The following is an 18,065-nucleotide window of genomic DNA, read 5'->3' as shown; positions in this document are numbered from 1 at the left end:
TTTTCACAACTCTCTCTCTGGAATTCCCAAACGTCCTAGGTTTCAGTCTGTCTTCCATTTCTCTTTTTTTTTTTTTTTTTTTTTTTTTGCGGCATGCGGGCCTCTCACTGTTGCGGCCTCTCCTGTTGCGGAGCACAGGCTCCAGACGCGCAGGCTCAGTGGCCATGGCTCACGGGCCTAGTCACTCTGCAGCATGTGGGATCTTCCCGGATGGGGGCACGAACCTGTGTCCCCTGCATCGGCAGGCAGACTCTCAACCACTGCGCCACCAGGGAGGCCCCTCTCTTTTTTTGGTGTGGTAAAATATATATAACATAAAATTTACCATTTTAACCATTTTTAAGGATAGTTCAATGGCATTAAATACTTGCGCACTGTTGTAAGTGGATTTTCATCATCCATTCCCAAACTTTTCCATTGTCCCAAACTGAAACTCTGTATTCATTAAATAATAACTCATCATTCCCTCTTCCCCCCAGTCCCTGACAACCACCATTCTATTTTTTATTTCTATGAATTTAACTTCACTAGGTACTTTATATAAGTGGAGTCATTTCAATATTTGTCCTTTTGTGATTGGCTTATTTTACTTAGCATAATGTCTTCAAGATTCACCCATGTTATAGCATGTGTCAATATTCTTCCCTTTTTTAAAAACAATTTTTAATTATGGTAATATACACATAACATAAAATTTACTGTCTTAACCATTTTTATTATTTTCTTAATAGATTTTATTTACTTATTTATTATTTATTTATTTATGGCTGCATTGGGTCTTTATTGCTGCGCATGGGCTTTCTCTAGTTGCGGCTAGCGGGGGCTACTCTTTGTTGTGGTGTGCGGGCTTCTCATTGTGATGGCTTCTCTTTTTGCAGACCACGGGTTCTAGGCACGTGGGCTTCAGTAGTTGTGGCTCACAGGCTTTAGAACACAGGCTCAGTAGTTGTGGTGTACAGGCTTAGTTGTTCCGTGGCATGAGGAACTTACTGGACCAGGGATCAAACCTGTGTCCCCTGCATTGGCAGGTGGATTCTTAACCACTGCACCACAAGGGAAGCCCCTTAACCTTTTTTTTTTTTTTTTTTTTTTTTCCGGTACGCGGACCTCTCACTGCTGTGGCCTCTCCCGTTGCGGAACACAGGCTCCGGACGCACAGGCTCAGCGGCCATGGCTCACGGGCCCAGCCGCTCTGCGGCATGTGAGATCTTCCCGGACCGGGGCGCGAACCCGTGTCCCCTGTGTCCCCTGCATCGGCAGGCGGACTCTCAACCACTGCGCCACCAGGGAAGCCCTTAAGGGGAGTTTTATGGAGATTTCATTTAGTGGGCATGCTTGATTAAATCATTGGCTGCTGGTGATTAGCTATCTATGGGCCTTTTGTCATCTAATTAGCATAAAAAAGACATTCTTATCACTTAGGGGATTCCAAGAATTTTAGGAGCTGTGTGTCAGGAACCAGGGACAAACAGGAAATATTTATTTATTGTTGTGCCACTCACCATGCTACTTTCTGTGTCTGAATTTGTCTATTGTAGGTACCCCCATATAAGTGGAATCATATAGTATTTGTCTTTTTGTGACTCGCTTATTTTACTTAGCATAATGTCTTCAAGATTCATACATGTTCTAGCATGTGGCATAATTTCCTTCCTTTTTAAGGCTGAATATTCCATTGTATGTATATGGACATTTTGTTTATCCATTCTTCCATTGATGGACATTTGGTTTGCTTCCACCTTTTGGCTGTTGTGAATAATGCTACTGTGAACATGGTTGTACAGATATCTGTTCAAATCTCTGCTTTTCAAGCCTTAAATGTAGGGCTTTCCTGTTCAGCTCCCTACCTGATCTTAGAACTGGTTGAGGCATTTGCCCTCAAACCACTTCACCTTTCATGGGTTTTCTTACTGCTCACAGCTCCTGTTTCTCCTCATTCTAGATGTTTGGCGTTTATTTATTTATTTATGGTCCTTGGAGATTCTCCTCGCTTTTACCAAGCCCAGCAATGCATGAAAATTGTTAGTTGTAATTTATCCAGCATCTAGTGTGGTTTGGATAGGAGTGTTCTTCAAGGTACCTACTTTACCATATTGCCAGAAGCAGTATTTGTTAAATTTTAAGCTTCAAACATGTATGAAAACATATTATATTTTCTCTTTCTGGAGCATAGTTATTTTCATCTTTCTTTGTAAATGATAAATGTGTTTTTGGTGTTTTTAACTTTCAAGATACTTTGAATGTTAAATAACATTCAGGAGTGGGTGATGATGGGGAACAGCCTGAATCTTTTAACCTCCTTTGTTCACTCTTAGCAGTTTTTCAAACATAAGTAAATTACTAATTAAAATTTTTAATTAAATATATTAAATAATGATCCTTTAGTTACTTAATATCTACCAGTTGTGAAATACCTTTAATACTATGTAGCGTATCTGAGTATAGGTATAAAGCTGTCTTAGATTTTCCCTTGAATTTTTCTCTTGCCATAATTACTGAGTTAAGTGAAACTCACTTAAAAAGCACTGTAACATCTAGCATAGTTTTACCAAGAAAGATGTGCTGATAAATACCTAATCAGAGTAGTCTATATGTCACATAGTTCTTATATATTGCTTTCCTTTGCATGTTTAGATTTTTGTAATGACTTCTATAGGATAGGAATATTAGGGGTGAAAGTTGACTAATATTATAAATGAGGAGCAAAGATATTATGCAGATCCGAGTTTGCGGTTTACTAGGGTTTTTAAGAGCAAACAGAACTTCTTCATATTAACCTATATCTGCCTTAATTGCAAGTAATATCCTGATTAAATATCAAGGTCATTATTGAAAAGCGTAGAATTGAGGGGGGAAATGTGAAAGATAATAGAGAGTGAAGATTAAAGAAAGAAGAGGATATGAAACTATAGATAAAAAGATGTACTGGAGTAATGTTTTTGATTTGTAGCTTGACACACTTTATAAATATCTGAAGGGAAAGAGGGTGTAAGATATAAAAATATACTTATTGGGGCTTCCCTGGTGGCGCAGTGGTTGAGAGTCCGCCTGCCAATGCAGGGGTCATGGGTTTGTGCCCCGGTCCAGGAAGATCCCACATGCCGCGGAGCGGCTGGGCCCGTGAGCCATGGCCGCTGAGCCTGCGCGTCCAGAGCCTGTGCTCAGCAACGGGAGAGGCCACAACAGCGAGAGGCCCACGTACAAAAAAAAAAAAAAATATATATATATATATATATATATATATATATGTGTGTGTGTGTGTGTATATATATATGCTTATTGCTAAAAGCTTTTGTGATATAAACTATATTCTAAAAGGTTCAGATTAAGGTTCATTGAGAGAAGAAGAGAAAACACATACATTGGGCCCTCCATATCCGTGGGTTCTACATCAGTGGATATGGAGGGCTGACGGTACTATACCATTTCAAATAAGGGATTTGAGCACCCTTGGATTTTGGTATCCATGGGGGATTCCAGAGATGCGAGGGACAACTGTATCTTAGAAGATAATGTAGTATGTATGGTTTTATAACTCCCCTACCCCCTCCAAAACTGCTGTGCTTCTTTGAGTTATTTACATGTTATCACATGCTTGGGTGAAACTGTGAATTTTTCTTCCTCATTACATTTCCTGGTAAGTCATTAATATTTTGAGAACATTTTGGAGAGAAGAAAATACTAAATACTCCATCATTTGAAGTAGTTATAAAATTTCTCATTTATTTTTTAGATTGAAGGTTAGAATGACCTGTAAGATAACTACTTCATTAATTCATTGTGCTTGGGGATCTTTTTAGGGTACTAAACTTACTTACTTCTAATCATTCATGTAACCGCTTTTATTCCCATAAAGTGTGTTAAAATTTTCACGTGGCTTTATTTCTTTGACAGTTTCTTAAATAGCAGAGAAAATATGATGTGTCTTCTCTAACTTTAAATTTTAATACAATTGCTAATTTTAGTATTATTAAACATCAATGTTTTAAGAAATTAGGTTAAAAAGAATTGTTACGAAAAATAAGAGTTTAAATCAAGTAAGGAATATACAGTGTGCCTGGATTGTTAGAAGTTCGGTTAATGAAATGAGGCTCATATTTGAAATGAATAATTATTTAGTCACATGTGACTAAGTTATTTTTGTTGCATTATTAGAGAAGTACAAAAAAATGAATTTCTCTTAATTTTTATTTTTTAGCAAATTTTAAAAGCTTGTATTGAACAAGTGAAAAAGTATCCAGAATTCTATACTCTCCATGAAGTCACCAGCTTAATGGGATTCTTCCCATTCAGAATAGAGATGGGATTAAAGTTAGAAAAAACTCTTCTTGCATTGGTAAGGTTTACCATAAGAAAATAAAAGTAAACTTATTTTTGTCTGAAACATCATCTGTATTTCACACAGAAGCATAATTTAGACATATTTCAGTATTTATGTTTAAATTTTGAGCAGTAACGAGATATACTTTTTAAAATACGCAATACAAATGTGTCCCCTTTTAATGTATGACTACCATTACTTGATGTTATTAAAAATATCACTACTGGAACTTCCCTGGTGGTCCAGTGGTTAAGACTCTGCACTCCCAGTGCAGGGGGCCTGGGTTCAATCCCTGGTCAGGGAACCAAACCCCACATGCCGCAACGAAGATCCCACGTGCCACCAGCTAAGACCCGGTGCAGCCAAATAAATAAATAAATATTTAAAGAAAAAATAAAAAGTTAAAAAAAAATATCACTACCAACTTTATTTCTTGATTTTCTTTTCTTAGTTTCCATCTCTTTTATGTTTCTGAATACAAGCAGAAAGCTCCTTTTCTTTTAAGGGGATTTTACTCAATATCATGTTGGAAGTAGGTGTGTGTAAAGAAGATATTTTAGAGTTTCTCTTATACCCTGCTCTGACTTGTACTTCATAAAATGAGAGGTTGGATTTTAAAATGACAGGGAAGATTTCATGGCACCCTTATCTTGGACCCTTTTTTTAAAAAAAACCTATATGGGGGACTTCCCTGGTGGTACAATGGTTAAGAATCCGCCTTCCAATGCAGGGGACTCAGATTTGATCCCTGGTCGGGGAACTAAGATCCCACATGCCGCAGGGCATCTAAGCCCACGTGCTGCAACTACAGGGCCCATGCACCCCAACTATAGAGCCCACGCGCTCTTTAGCCCGCGCGCCACAACTAGAGAGCCTGTGCACCACAACGAAAGATCCCACGTGACCTAGCTAAGACCCAATGCAACCAAAAATAAATAAATAAATAAAATCTTTAAAAAACAACTATATGGTGGTTGTCAAGTAAAAACATTAAGGTCTTGTCTTAAGACGGCTCTAAACTTGGTATTTGCATTTAGTACAATGAAGAATTTTAAGTTATAAGTTTCATATGATGAAAAGATACTTCAGGGAAAAAATACATCAAGATTTCTGCAATAAAACATTCCTTTTTTTTCTTATTTAGGGCAGTGTAAAATATGTGAAAACAGTATTTCCCTCAATGCCTGCAAAGTTGCAGCTGTCAAAAGATATACCTGCCACTGAAACACCAGAACAAACAGCTGCAGCTATGCATTATGTAAGTAGTAAAGTGGTTTTGGATCTTCCTAAGCAATCTTCTGTACCTCATAAAGTACATGTAACCTGGTTGGTCTAAAGTATCCTTCCTGAATTTCTCCCTTCTTTTCATTATTTAATCAAAGACGTTTCTAATAAGTGTAATCAAGTAACAAGTTTCATGTTGTTTTTCAGGACATTAGTAAAGACCCAAATGCAGAGAAGCTTGTTGCAAGATATCACCCTCAGATAGCTCTAACTAGTCAAGCATTATTTACCTTATTAAATAATCATGGACCAAGCTACAAGGAACAGTGGGAAATTCCAGTGTGTATTCAAGTAATACCTGCCACAGGTTTGTGATTTGCCATGTCAAGTAACACTCTCAAAAGAGGAGTTGAAACAGTTCTATTTCAGCTGTCTGATTATAGTGGTCATTTGTCAAATACAAAAAGCTAAGTTTTGATTTAAGGAGGATGTAAATTTGACAATTACATGCAGTAGAAGAACTTTTTAATATATAGTGCTAAGTATACAATTGACACTCATAAATGAGTTATTAGATTTACAGGACCTGTATGCATGCTGGGTGTGTGAGAAGTAGAGAAAAAATTATAGGTTAGGGTGGCCAAAGGTACATGAAATGGTGAGGTTCTTCTGTCTTTCACTGAAATAAAAGGAATGCGATACTTTATTAGACAGCCTCAAATGGGTTAGTTTCCAGGGTTTATTTACTTACCTATTATTGGAATTCAGATTTAAATAAGTCTATACTTACAAGATAGTCTCTCTCTTAACAGTAAAATGTTTACACATAAATTCTGTACCAAATATTATTCCCCTTCTATTTTTGTTCATATTTAATAATTTTCTCATATCTTTTAGAATTAATATTCTTGTATGTAATAACATAATTGGAGTAAATGAAGGACTATGTCTAAAAACAAAACTACAAATTAGAGTTAAATGTAATATATTCTCCGTGGTAAACATTTTATCACTTTTTGAAAGTATAACCCAAGAGGAACCGAGTAATAATGACAGTAAAAGTATAACAATAAAAAACAGAAAATCTTTTTTTAAATTGTTAGAAAAAGAACATATTTTTCTTGCCAGTAAGAGTCTCGGGGCTTCCCTGGTGGCGCAGTGGTTGAGAGTCCGCCTGCCGATGCAGGGGACACAGGCAAAAAAAAAAAAAAAAAAAAGAGTCTCTTGCCCTTAGATCTCTAAGGGACTTTAAAAATCTTTTCATTCAAGGCACACGTATGGGACATGTGCTTCCAGTTTCTATCCTGTGTCTCTTTGTTTAGTAATTCTTCTGTTATACATCCTGGTTTGTTTTTTTTTTAATATGACTACTAGTAACTAATCACTCCCATTCTTCTTCTGTGTTAAGGTTCAAAACCAGTTAAAGTAATTTATATTAATTCACCACTTCCCCAAAAGAAAATGACAATGAGAGAGAGAAATCAAATCTTCCATGAAGTTCCCTTAAAATGCATGATGTCCAAAAACACAACTGTTCCAGTCTCTGCAGTATTTATGGACAAACCAGAAGATTATATATCTGAAATGGAAGTATGTAATGCTTTCTTTTCTTTTCCTTAAGAGAATGTACTTGTTTATCCTTTTGAAGAATAACATTTTATTGCAAGTCTCTAAATCTGGTAGTTAAAAATACAGACTTTAGATTGAAACTTAAAATTGAACCCCACGTGGATCTTGACTTTAGACAACTAATTTAACCTCCTTCAGCCTCAGTTTTCTTCTTTTATAAAAGAAAGATGATAATACCTACTTCATAAAATTGCTGTCAGGATTAAGTTTGATATTTATACGTAAGATGCTGAGCACAGTCTTTAGTACGTATGTACTAAAAATTCAGTCAGTAATGGTGATCATAGTGGTGATGGTTTTATTTAATTAGTCTCATTTGTATTCAAGAGTTTTTAAGTATGAAAAGGAACAGATGAGTTTGACTGGTGCAACAAGAATTTGCCGGATTGTTAATCCTTTTTAGTGTATGCTTATTATCTTCGTGACCGTAGGCAAACTACATAATCTCTTTGTGTCTAGTTTGCTCTGTCTGTAAGATGGGTATCATGATAACCTAACTCCTAGAATTCTTGGGGATTAAATGAGTTAATACACCTAAAGCATTTAGAACAATGCTTGGTACTCCATAAATACTAGCTTTTATTATTTTGTGTATTTTGAAATATTTTCCCATGATTATTAGAGCAAGGCATTCTGTTTATACAAAACTTTATTCATCCATTCCACAAATATTTATTGAGCAGATACTGTTCCATGCACTGAGGATACAGCAGTAAATAAAAATGAAGTCTCTTTTCTTTCAGAACTTACATTAGTTTCAGAGGGCACAGATAATTAAAACAGTATCAAAAAAGCACACATTGATAAATGCTATGCAGAAAAATGGAATAGGTTAAGGGGAAAGAGATGGGAATGGGATTCATGATCAGGAAGCCTTTTCCAAGGACAGGAAATTTGAACAGGGACTTGAATAAAGTGAGAGAGCAAACAAAATTAGAAAATAAAATAGAAAAATTTTTTCTTATTTACATATAAGAGCTCATACTATTTTAAGAATATTGGCCTTTTGTCTTTCATATTTATTTTTTTTTGGTTTGCCATTTGCCTTTCAGTATTTTTATGATGTGTATGTCATAAAGCACTTCCAACTTAAGTTTTTTGGAGGTATTTTTGTTTTTTGTTTTGTTTTACATTTTTAAATCTATCTAAAATTTATATTGGTGTGAGGTGAATGTCAGTAAGTAACAAGTGCTATGAAGAAGCATGAAGTAGGTTAAGAGGGATGAAAAGTGATGGAGTAACTTCTTTCAGTAATGGCAGACCAAGTAATTTGGGCCTTCCATTACTGATGACAACTAAAAAAAGCTGTACATATTATATAAGTTTATTTCTTAGAATCATCAAAGACCTAACAAGATAGGGGGTACTATCTGAGGACTGAGATACTAAAGAAGAGCAGAATCCAGGTTGGTAAGCCTGTCACTTAGGGTAGTTTTTGCCCTGAATGGTATTTGCCAGTTCTGAAGAGGCAACAGAGAATGTGCTTTTGGCAGCATCACAGGACTAGGAGGACAAAAGTCAGAGTTCAGTTTTCCACCATGACCTTGGACCCTGCAGGGCTATACCCCAGGAGTAAGAGTGAACAAGAAATAAATCAGCTTTCTTGTAGATTGTATTCTGGGTTTTCAGGCCTTGAACTTGGATTCAGATGCTTTTGGATTGCTAGTGTCTCTAGATACCTAGCAAAAGCAAGTGACAATACTTCTTAGAGGAACAGAATGTCATTTTGAGCCTCAAATTATTTCTACAAGCAAGTTTTTAAATATAGCATCTGGAAAACATTTAAAGATAACTAGACACTGGAGGAGTAAATAAAAATTAAGTTTCTTTTCATGTACTGGATACTCTGAGCAACAGCCATCACAAACAATGACCAAAGAAATAGACTCACAGAAATGGATCCTAGAATTATCAGTCACAAACTGTGAGCCAACTCTGCTTAATTATACAGCATGCAAGAAAATTAAAGCCATGTTTTAATTGGAAGGAATATGCCCTGCAATGCAGGGGACGCGGGTTAGATCCGTGGTAGGGGAACTAAGATCCCACATGCCGTGGGACAACTAAGGCCGTGCACCACAACTACTGAGCTCGTGCGCCTCAACCAGAGAGCCCGCATGCTGCAAACTAGAGCTCACATGCTTGGAGCCCGTGCATCACAACTACAGAGCCCACATGCCCTGGATCCTGCACGCTACAGCTAGAGGGAGAAAACCTGCATGCTACAACTAGAGAGAAGCCCACACGCCGCAACTAGAGAGAAGCCCGTGTGCTACAACGAAGACCCAATGCAGCCAAATAAATAAATATTTATTTTTTTTTTTTTTTAAAAAAAGTACAGTTAAGAATTCTGTAAAGGGGGTTATTAGCACATTAGATAAAACTGATAAGAGAATTAATAAACTGGAAGATGGGTCTGAAATGACTATAATGAAACAGGCAACAAAAAGAAAATATGGAGAGTAGGGCAAGAGGTATAGAGAATGTAGTGAGAATGTCTAACATTTGTGTACTTGCACCCAAAAGAGAGGTGTACAAGAGGTAATGGGACCAAACCATACTTGGAGACAAAGAAAAAACTCTTAAAAGCCACCAGAGAAACAAAAGGCACATTAGCTATAAAGGACTGAGAGTTAGACTGGCAGGTGACTTCTCAACAACAACGATGGAAGCCAGAAGACATTGGGACAATATATTCTCCTGAGGGAAAATAACCCTCTTACTAAAATTCTCTAACCAGTGAAATATCCTTAAGTAATAAAAAATTAAGAAAAGATATTTTCAGATAAAAGCTGAGTTTGCTACTAGCAGACATCCTCTAATGGATGTTCTTCAGGCACAAGGAGAATAATCCCAGATGGCAAAAGGATGGTGAAAGATGCAAGAATGAATAAAGAATAACAAAAGTGAAAATAATGTGGATGGGCTCTAATTTGTAGGTGAGTGCAGGGGCACTTGGGAACTTAAATAGTTCTGAGATGACCTGGGTCCTAAGAACTCTAGAAACTAACCAGCCAAAGTTCCTTCCAAGACAAAAGCCTTGGCTCAGGAAAATTCACCAGTGGTAAAGTTCATACTGAGCAGAACAAGGACATTAAAGGTAAAGGAAAAATAAGTTTTCAGATAATTGTGGGAGAGGGAAATAGAGAAAGCAGATATCAGAATGTACTAAAGATTTTATATGAACACACAAACACATGCAAACCTACATGCATACATACATACATCATGGTAACAGTGAAGCATGAGCTTAGAACCATGAAGCTAAGAAAGCTATCCTGGCACACTCTCACACAGGATTGTCCTCCTGCAGAAGCAGGTGTGCCCATCTCAATTAAACACGAGAAACAGAAGAGGATTGTTGATGGAAATTCTTACAAAGTTATTAGAGGAAGAAAAGATAATTGCTATAACATTTTTACAGTCAAATGAAGAGAGATGTGCCCACAGAACAGATGAAAACTAATGTGTTCATCCTTTGCCCTAGAAATCTCACTTCTAGAAATGTAGCTCAGAAGTACACTAGGAAAAGAATAAAATATTTGTGCAGGGTATTCACCGCAACTATAGGTATTCATTAGAAACAGTCGTCATGTCCCTTAATAGGGTGTTTATTAAATAAACTGTACATCTTCAATAGCATACTATGCAACTATTACAGGCATACCTTGTTTTATCGTACATTGCTTTATTGCACTTCAAAGATGCTGCGTTTTTTACAAATGGAAGGCTTATGGTAACCCTGCATCAAGCAAGTCCATCATCGTCCTTTTTCCAACAGCATTTGCTCACTTCATGTCACTGTGTCACATTTTGGTAATTCTTGCAGTATTTCAGACTTAGTCATATTTGTTAATGGTGATCTGTGATCATTGATTTTTTTTTTTTTTTTTTTTTTTTTTTTGGGTCCGGGGGCCTCTCCCTTTTGTGGCCTCTCCCTTTGCGGAGCACAGGCTCCGGACGCGCAGGCTCAGTGGCCGTGGCTCACGGGCCCAGCCGCTCTGCGGCATGCGGGATCCTCCCAGACCAGGGCACGAACCCATGTCCCCTGCATTGGCAGGCAGACTCTCAACCACTGCACCACCAGGGAAGCCCAATCATTGATTTTTTGATGTTACTATTACAACTTGCTGAAGGCTCAGATGATGGTTAGTGCTTTTTAGCAGTAAAGTATTTTTCTTAAGACATGTACATTTTTAAAGACATAATGCTATTGCACACTTAATAGACTATAGTGTAAACATATCTTTATATGTACTGGGAAACCAAAAAAATTTGTGTGACTCACTTTTTTGTACTATTTGCTTTATTGTCGTGGTTTGGAACCAAACACACAATGTCTCCAAGGTATGCCTATAAAAAGAATAAGAAAGCTCTAGGTATGCAACTGTAGTGTGATATCCAAGATATACTGTTTAAGTGAAAATGGTCACTCAGAGAATTAAGTGTCTATACATCCTTAAAGATTTATATCCTAAGTTCAAAAAGAATTGCCAAATATCTTAAACTACATTTAGTAATCATAGTAGTAGTAATGATATTGCTGTTGTTATTTTGGACACATTAGATAGTATGACAAAGCAAATAAGTACTTATATTTATATTAGAAACCAAGAATTTTAGCATAAGAAATACAAATGCCAATCAAAGGACTTAAGTAAAAACCTTATAATAATATTGGAATTATATAAAAAAGATGCCAGTGCCAATTTGAAGGGTTTCCCATTGGCCAGAGTGTGTCAGTTTGACCATGACAAAGAATAACTGCAATGGATGGAAACATGAAATAGTTAAAATCCATGAATTCATAGTAATATCTTTTAAAAAAGTATTAGTCACCTTTGGAGGGTGCTAGTGTATCAAGTCATTATTCTGAAAACTGATTTTTGAAAATTCAAGTATTTGTCTTACTTTTCCAGTACAAACTGTATTTCAGGTAATGATGAAATACGACTGTTACCATTTTGCAGTTCCTAATGAAATAGTGAATCTAGGCAGTGATCATCATCAATGACTGCTAAAAGCATTAGAAGATTAACAAGGAATTTTAATGGGTGGATTAGTTTGTTGACCCTTGATGAATCAACAGAACTGTTGTAATATCACAAGAAGAAAGATAAGCAGACGACATTAGCCTCCTGATTGAAGTGGGAAGTACACAGTACCACATATAACATGTTCAGATTTTTTTAAATGTGCCTGAATCTGATCAAGCTACTAGATCATTTTAATAGGAAATGTAGGGGAAGAGTATGTTAAATGATATCATGGGGATGCAAAATCCAGAATATGGAAAATTTTATAGGATAACTCATCTAGTTTCTTCTACAAATACCTGGTGGATATGGGAGTTGGCAGACTATGGGAGAGAGGCATTTGAGAAATAAATTTGAGAGACATCACCCAAATGCAGTGTAGGGATCTTGGTTGGATCCTGATTCCAATAAACAATTGTAAAAAGAAATTGATCAGACTAGGAAATTTTAACAGTGATTAGATATTTCCAGCCATTAAGGAAGTGTTAATTTATTGATACAATTGATGTGTTTTACCGAAGAATCTTTTTATAACCACATACTAAAATATTTACAGATAAACTGCTGTTTTTATCCAAATTTGTCAGGGGTTGAGAACATTGTTTTTCAATTCATTAATTTTGGTTTTATATTTATGAAATTCCTTCATTTTATTATTGTGATTATATTATTCTTTTCCTGTTTCTTGAAAAGGCTATGAATGATGCTTCAGATTTTTAATGTCCAGTGTTCTCATTTTTATTGCTTTTTAAGTGTTCTGTAATTATCATTTTAATTTCTTCTTTTATCCAATAATTTGGAGAGTTTTAAAATTTCCAAGTTCTTGGGTTTATTATTGTCTGTTTACTTTTTTCTTAATGATTTCTAATTTTATTTTCTTCTAAACAGAGAGTCACACCTTAACAGATTCTGCTTTATACTATATTGATGTTTTCTTTGTGTATTAATTTATAGTCCATCTTTGGAAATGCCCCTTCGATCCTTGGGAGGGAAAAGGTATATCTTTGCAGTCTATATGTATGTTTTCAGTCATTCATGTATCTTTGTTTCAGTCATTAAATATTATTCATACTTTCTACATCCTTATATTTACTAAGAGACAGTGTATCAATGACCAAGTACAGTTGTGTTTCTGTCAAATTTTCCTTTTATTTTTCAGTTTTGACAATTTTGATGTTGTTATTTGACATGTCACAGTTCATTATTCATCATGGATTGCATCTTTTTCAACATAGGATTCCTTTTTCTATCTAATGCTTTTTCATTGACTTCTCTCTAACACTTAATATTGCTAGTCCTTCTTTCTTTATTTCTTGGTGTCATGTCCCATTGTTTTGTTTTGAACCTTTTTGTGTAAGAATGCCTCATGTAAACAGAGTATAGTTTAACTTTATTTTTTGACTAAATATGGTAGTCTTTTTATTTTAGCAAGTGCTACCATTTGCTGAGAAACTGCTTACTATGTACAAGGACTATGCGAAGAAACTTTCTATATATAATTTCTCATTTAATCCTTAGAATAAACCCAAGAGGATAACCCTATTATCCCTATTTCAGAGATGAGGAAATTGAGTTTCAGAGAGGTAAAGTAATTTACCCAGGTAGACCTTTCTTACTCACTACCTGAGGCTGTCAGAATATTTTTCTCTCAAATCCTAAACTGTAATCCAATTCCATGGTATTTATCTAAAGTGCTCTGCCATACTGAGGAGAGATGTTGCTACCTAGGGAGAAGATAATTTATTCCTGAATAAATTAGAACTGTCTGTAGTTCTTCTATTACCCAAACAGTACATGAAAAAGTATAACCTCAGTGGCTTCATGTCCCAGAATACAATAAAACCACTTCCTATCCATTTCTCCTCTTATTACTGAGAGTTGTTTTCCCTGAGTAGATGTATAAAGAAAGTCACTGATTGATGTGAGAGGCTGTTGACACTTCCCCAGTTGCATTAGAGAGCAGCTTCCTTACCGTGGCGAAGACGCTTTCCTCCTGGTCAGCTAAGTCTCTGCAAGAGTGTATAAAGTGGGTATGAATGAAGATCTTTTGCCTTCCTATTTGGCCTAACATTTCTTCTTTGTGGTCCTGTCTGTTTTTTTTTTTTGCGGTACGCGGGCCTCTCACTATTGTGGCCTCTCCCGTTGCGGAGCACAGGCTCCGGACGCGCAGGCTCAGCGGCCATGGCTCATGGGCCCAGCTGCTCCGCGGCATGTGGAATCTTCCCGGACTGGGGCACGAACCCGTGTCCCCTGCATCGACAGGCGGACTCTCACCCACTGCGCCACCAGGGAAGCCCCTGTCTGTTTTTGATTAGTGGAAATACCTCTTGAGATGTGGTAGTTCACAAGTATTCCCCATTTCCTGTGGTATTGCAACTTGGCAAATTTTTCTGTTTCATCAACATTTCAATGGGAAGGTAAGGTTAAATAAATTAGGTGCTAGTAGTTTGTCAAAGCAAGAACCTTTCAAAGCCATTAGACTTTTCTTTCTACTTTTAAAGAGTATGAACTATGTTTGTGATGGGACATTGATGGGTGAGGGGCGGCCTGGAATTTTTGCTAATAGTTTGCCAATATATTTTCTTAAGATGTCTTATGAAGTTAATGAGTGCCGAAAAATTGAGACCCATGAAAACTTGGATCTGGATTTTGATGATGACGTCACAGAACTTGAAACTTTTGGAGTAACCACCACCAAACCATCAAAGTCACCGAGTCCAGCAAGTACTTCCATAGTACCCAACGTGACAGATATGCCCCCAGCCCCCAGCATAGCAATCACATCTGAGGCACCAATTGCACCAGACATTACTGCTCATTCTAGAAGTATATCTCAGATTCTGATGGAACAGCTGCAGAAGGAGAAACAGCTGGTGACTGGTAGGGACAATAGCCCTGAAGAGTGCAAAAACAAAGATGATCAGGGATTGATGCTCTGTGGTGAAAATGTATCAAATTCTGAGAAGTCTTTGGTACAAGATAGTGACTTGAAAACATCTGATGCCTTACACTTAGAAAGTTCTTCAGAAATTGAAACCTCTAATAAAAATGATATGGCTTCTGATATGGAGTGTGTTGATGAAAGAGTGAATGTTCCAGAGAACACAGACAATAATTCAAAGGAAAAGCCTGTTACATCAGAAGCAGCTAAAACTGAAGATGTTATTCTTTGCCATAGTGATACAGATGAAGACTGTTTAATCATTGATACAGAGTGTCAAAATAATAGTAATGTAAAGACTGCTGATATGGGTTCTAATTTAAGTTCTAAACCAGCTAGCCTAAATTCTTCCTCAGGACAGGCTTCTGTAGGAAACCAGACTAATACTACTTGTAGTCCTGAAGAGTCATGTGTTTTAAAAAAACCTATCAAACGAGTGTATAAAAAATTTGATCCAGTTGGAGAAATTTTAAAAATGCAGGATGAACTCTTAAAACCAATTTCCAGAAAAATACCTGAAATGCCGCTGATGAATTCAGAAAATTCTAAACAACCTCCTAGTTCTGAGCAACCCTCTGCTACTTCAGATGCCTCTAGTTGGCCAAAATCTATATGGCCTTCTGTGTTTCAGAAGCCAAAAGGACGTACGTAAATATTTACAAAGAATTTTATATTAACTGTTTTGCTTGTTCCTTATCCTTAGGTTCCCCCCCTTCCCCCTACTTTCTCTTTGTTATAATATGTGTATGATCTTTATATAGTCATTGAGAGTTCATTTTCCAGTCTACTGATCAGTATTTCAGCTTTCAAAACCTTCACTCTAGCGATGTACCCACAGTTGTATGGATTTTTGTAACCTGTGTTTATCCAACATTTACGATGGCTGCTAAGCTATAGATAATGTGGTTTGCTGAACTGATGAAGGGAAAATCCAGCAAAAATAATGATAAATACTTATTAGTCTAAATTTACTTATTCTTGGTGTTTAGACTGTAGTTTTGTACTTTTTCATTTTGTGAAATAGATGTAAGGCTGCACCTCAACTCTGCCTCGATTATGAATAACACTACTTTTTTAAACTTTTTTTTTTTCTTCATATGTTGTCTTACAGATTTATACTTTGCCTAGGGTTAGTGAAGGTAGTAGGTAAAAGGAAGAGAACCCTAAAGCTTTGATTTCAGCTCTTGCTGGAGTTCCAGTAAAAGTAGACAGAAATGGTAATAGTGTAATGGTCAACTCAGAGGAAACAGAAGATTGATAGTTGAATTGTTTTATCTTGGATTATGATGGATAAAGAGCTAATGTATTTTAAAATAAAAATGACAAATATAATTATTTTTAAAGGATTGCCATATGAACTTCAGGACTATGTTGAAGATACATCAGAATATGTAGCTCCTCAGGAAGGAAATTTTGTTTACAAGCTATTTAGCCTACAAGACCTGTTGTTACTTGTGCGATGCAGTGTCCAGAGGATAGAGACCAGACCACGTTCTAAAAAACGGAAGAAAATCAGAAGAGTAAGTTGTTACCTGGGGAGTTAGGGTGTGGTAGCATAAGTAGACGATAAGCGAATATTTAACATGCCATTCTTATGAAGTTTAATTTTAAATTGTTGATCACTCTTAGAGTAGTTTTTTCAGGTTGAGTTTTTTTAGTAAAATACTGAAAACACTTTTAATAAAGTGTTTAGTTCAATGTAATAGTCATGAGTGCCAATAACATTCTTGCATGGAATATATAAACTTTGTGAAAAACGGCACCATTGTAGAGATCGGCACCATTATAGATATGACCTAGACTGGCACGTACGTTCCAGCTTTCTCTGTGAATTTGGATTTCCTTTATGACATATTAGCCTCTTTATTTCTTACTTTGGGAATCTTTTTGAGTCATTTTAGAAGTTCACATTTTGAGAAGTAGGCTTTCATACACATTTGAAATGTCTTCCCAGGACTGTTAGAAAACCAAATGTCTTCCTTTCTTTTTCCCCTATTGTTTCTTTTGGGATTTGATATAAATATTTCCCTCAGTTAAAAAAGTTTTTGCTACAATTTGAGTAATTTGTTCTTTCGGCAGATTGCTATATTTGATATTTTAAGGTCTCTTTCAGATTAATTTGATTTTTGTGTGTGTAACCACTGAATTCAGGTAAAGAGGAGCTTTTATGGTATAATTGATTACGTAAGAAATAGTGAAGTCTCTAATTTTTTCTTAAGAGATTTTTTCAGTTGTATCCATTACATCATAGTTCACTTTTCCTTCCTTCCTCCCTCTTTCCTTTCTTCCTTCCCTCCTTTCTTCCTCCCTCCCTCCCTTTCTTCCTTTTTTTTTTTTAATTTAAAAAAATTTAATTTATTTATTTATTGGCCACACCGTGTGGCATGTGGGTTCTTAGCTCCCTGACCAGGGATCGAACCCACGACCCCTGTATTGGAAGTGTGGAGTCTTAACCACTGGACCACCAGGGAAGTACGTTCCTTCCTTTTTTTAAATTTTTTTTCCCGGTACGCGGGCCTGTCACTGTTGTGGCCTCTCCCGTTGCAGAGCACAGGCTCCGGACGCGCAGGCTCAGCGGCCATGGCTCACGGGCCCAGCCGCTCCGCGGCATGTGGGATCTTCCCGGACCGGGGCACGAACCCGTGTCTCCTGCATCGGCAGGCGGACTCTCAACCACTGCGCCACCAGGGAAGCCCCGTTCCTTCCTTTTTTGATGTCTCTGTTTCTTGCTATTTAACCTACCACCCAACAAGAATCCTCAGTGACCACTTTAGAATGTCAGTATTTTGGATTAGGGAACAGGTGACTGAGGAACAGTGATGTTCCAGCATTGACCCTTATGGATCAAGTCCCTGACTACTACTTTACCATATTAAGGTATAACTGGAAAAAAATTTTTAAAAGAAGAAGAAGA

The 18,065-nt window shown here is 36.7% G+C and overlaps 1 protein-coding gene across 11 annotated transcripts in view; it reads left to right on the top strand.

The window, feature by feature from the left end:
• Window positions 1–18,065, top strand: part of ICE2 (interactor of little elongation complex ELL subunit 2) — an 87,677-nt gene that overhangs the window by 20,313 nt on the left and 49,299 nt on the right. For all 11 annotated transcript variants that reach the window (XM_029239731.1, XM_029239728.1, XM_029239726.1 and 8 more), the window contains 6 exons: window positions 4,199–4,336; window positions 5,466–5,579; window positions 5,753–5,912; window positions 6,954–7,135; window positions 14,799–15,795; window positions 16,496–16,671. In XM_029239731.1, coding sequence (XP_029095564.1) covers window positions 4,199–4,336; window positions 5,466–5,579; window positions 5,753–5,912; window positions 6,954–7,135; window positions 14,799–15,795; window positions 16,496–16,671 — 1,767 coding nt within the window. The remainder of the gene's footprint in view (window positions 1–4,198; window positions 4,337–5,465; window positions 5,580–5,752; window positions 5,913–6,953; window positions 7,136–14,798; window positions 15,796–16,495; window positions 16,672–18,065) is intronic.

The sequence above is a fragment of the Monodon monoceros genome, unplaced genomic scaffold (genome assembly GCF_005190385.1).
Source record: "Monodon monoceros isolate NGI ecotype Baffin Bay Population unplaced genomic scaffold, NGI_Narwhal_1 Super_Scaffold_21, whole genome shotgun sequence".
Taxonomy (NCBI): Eukaryota; Metazoa; Chordata; class Mammalia; order Artiodactyla; family Monodontidae; genus Monodon; species Monodon monoceros.
Note: the sequence above shows the minus strand (reverse complement) of the source record. Positions and strands in the feature narration are given on the sequence as shown.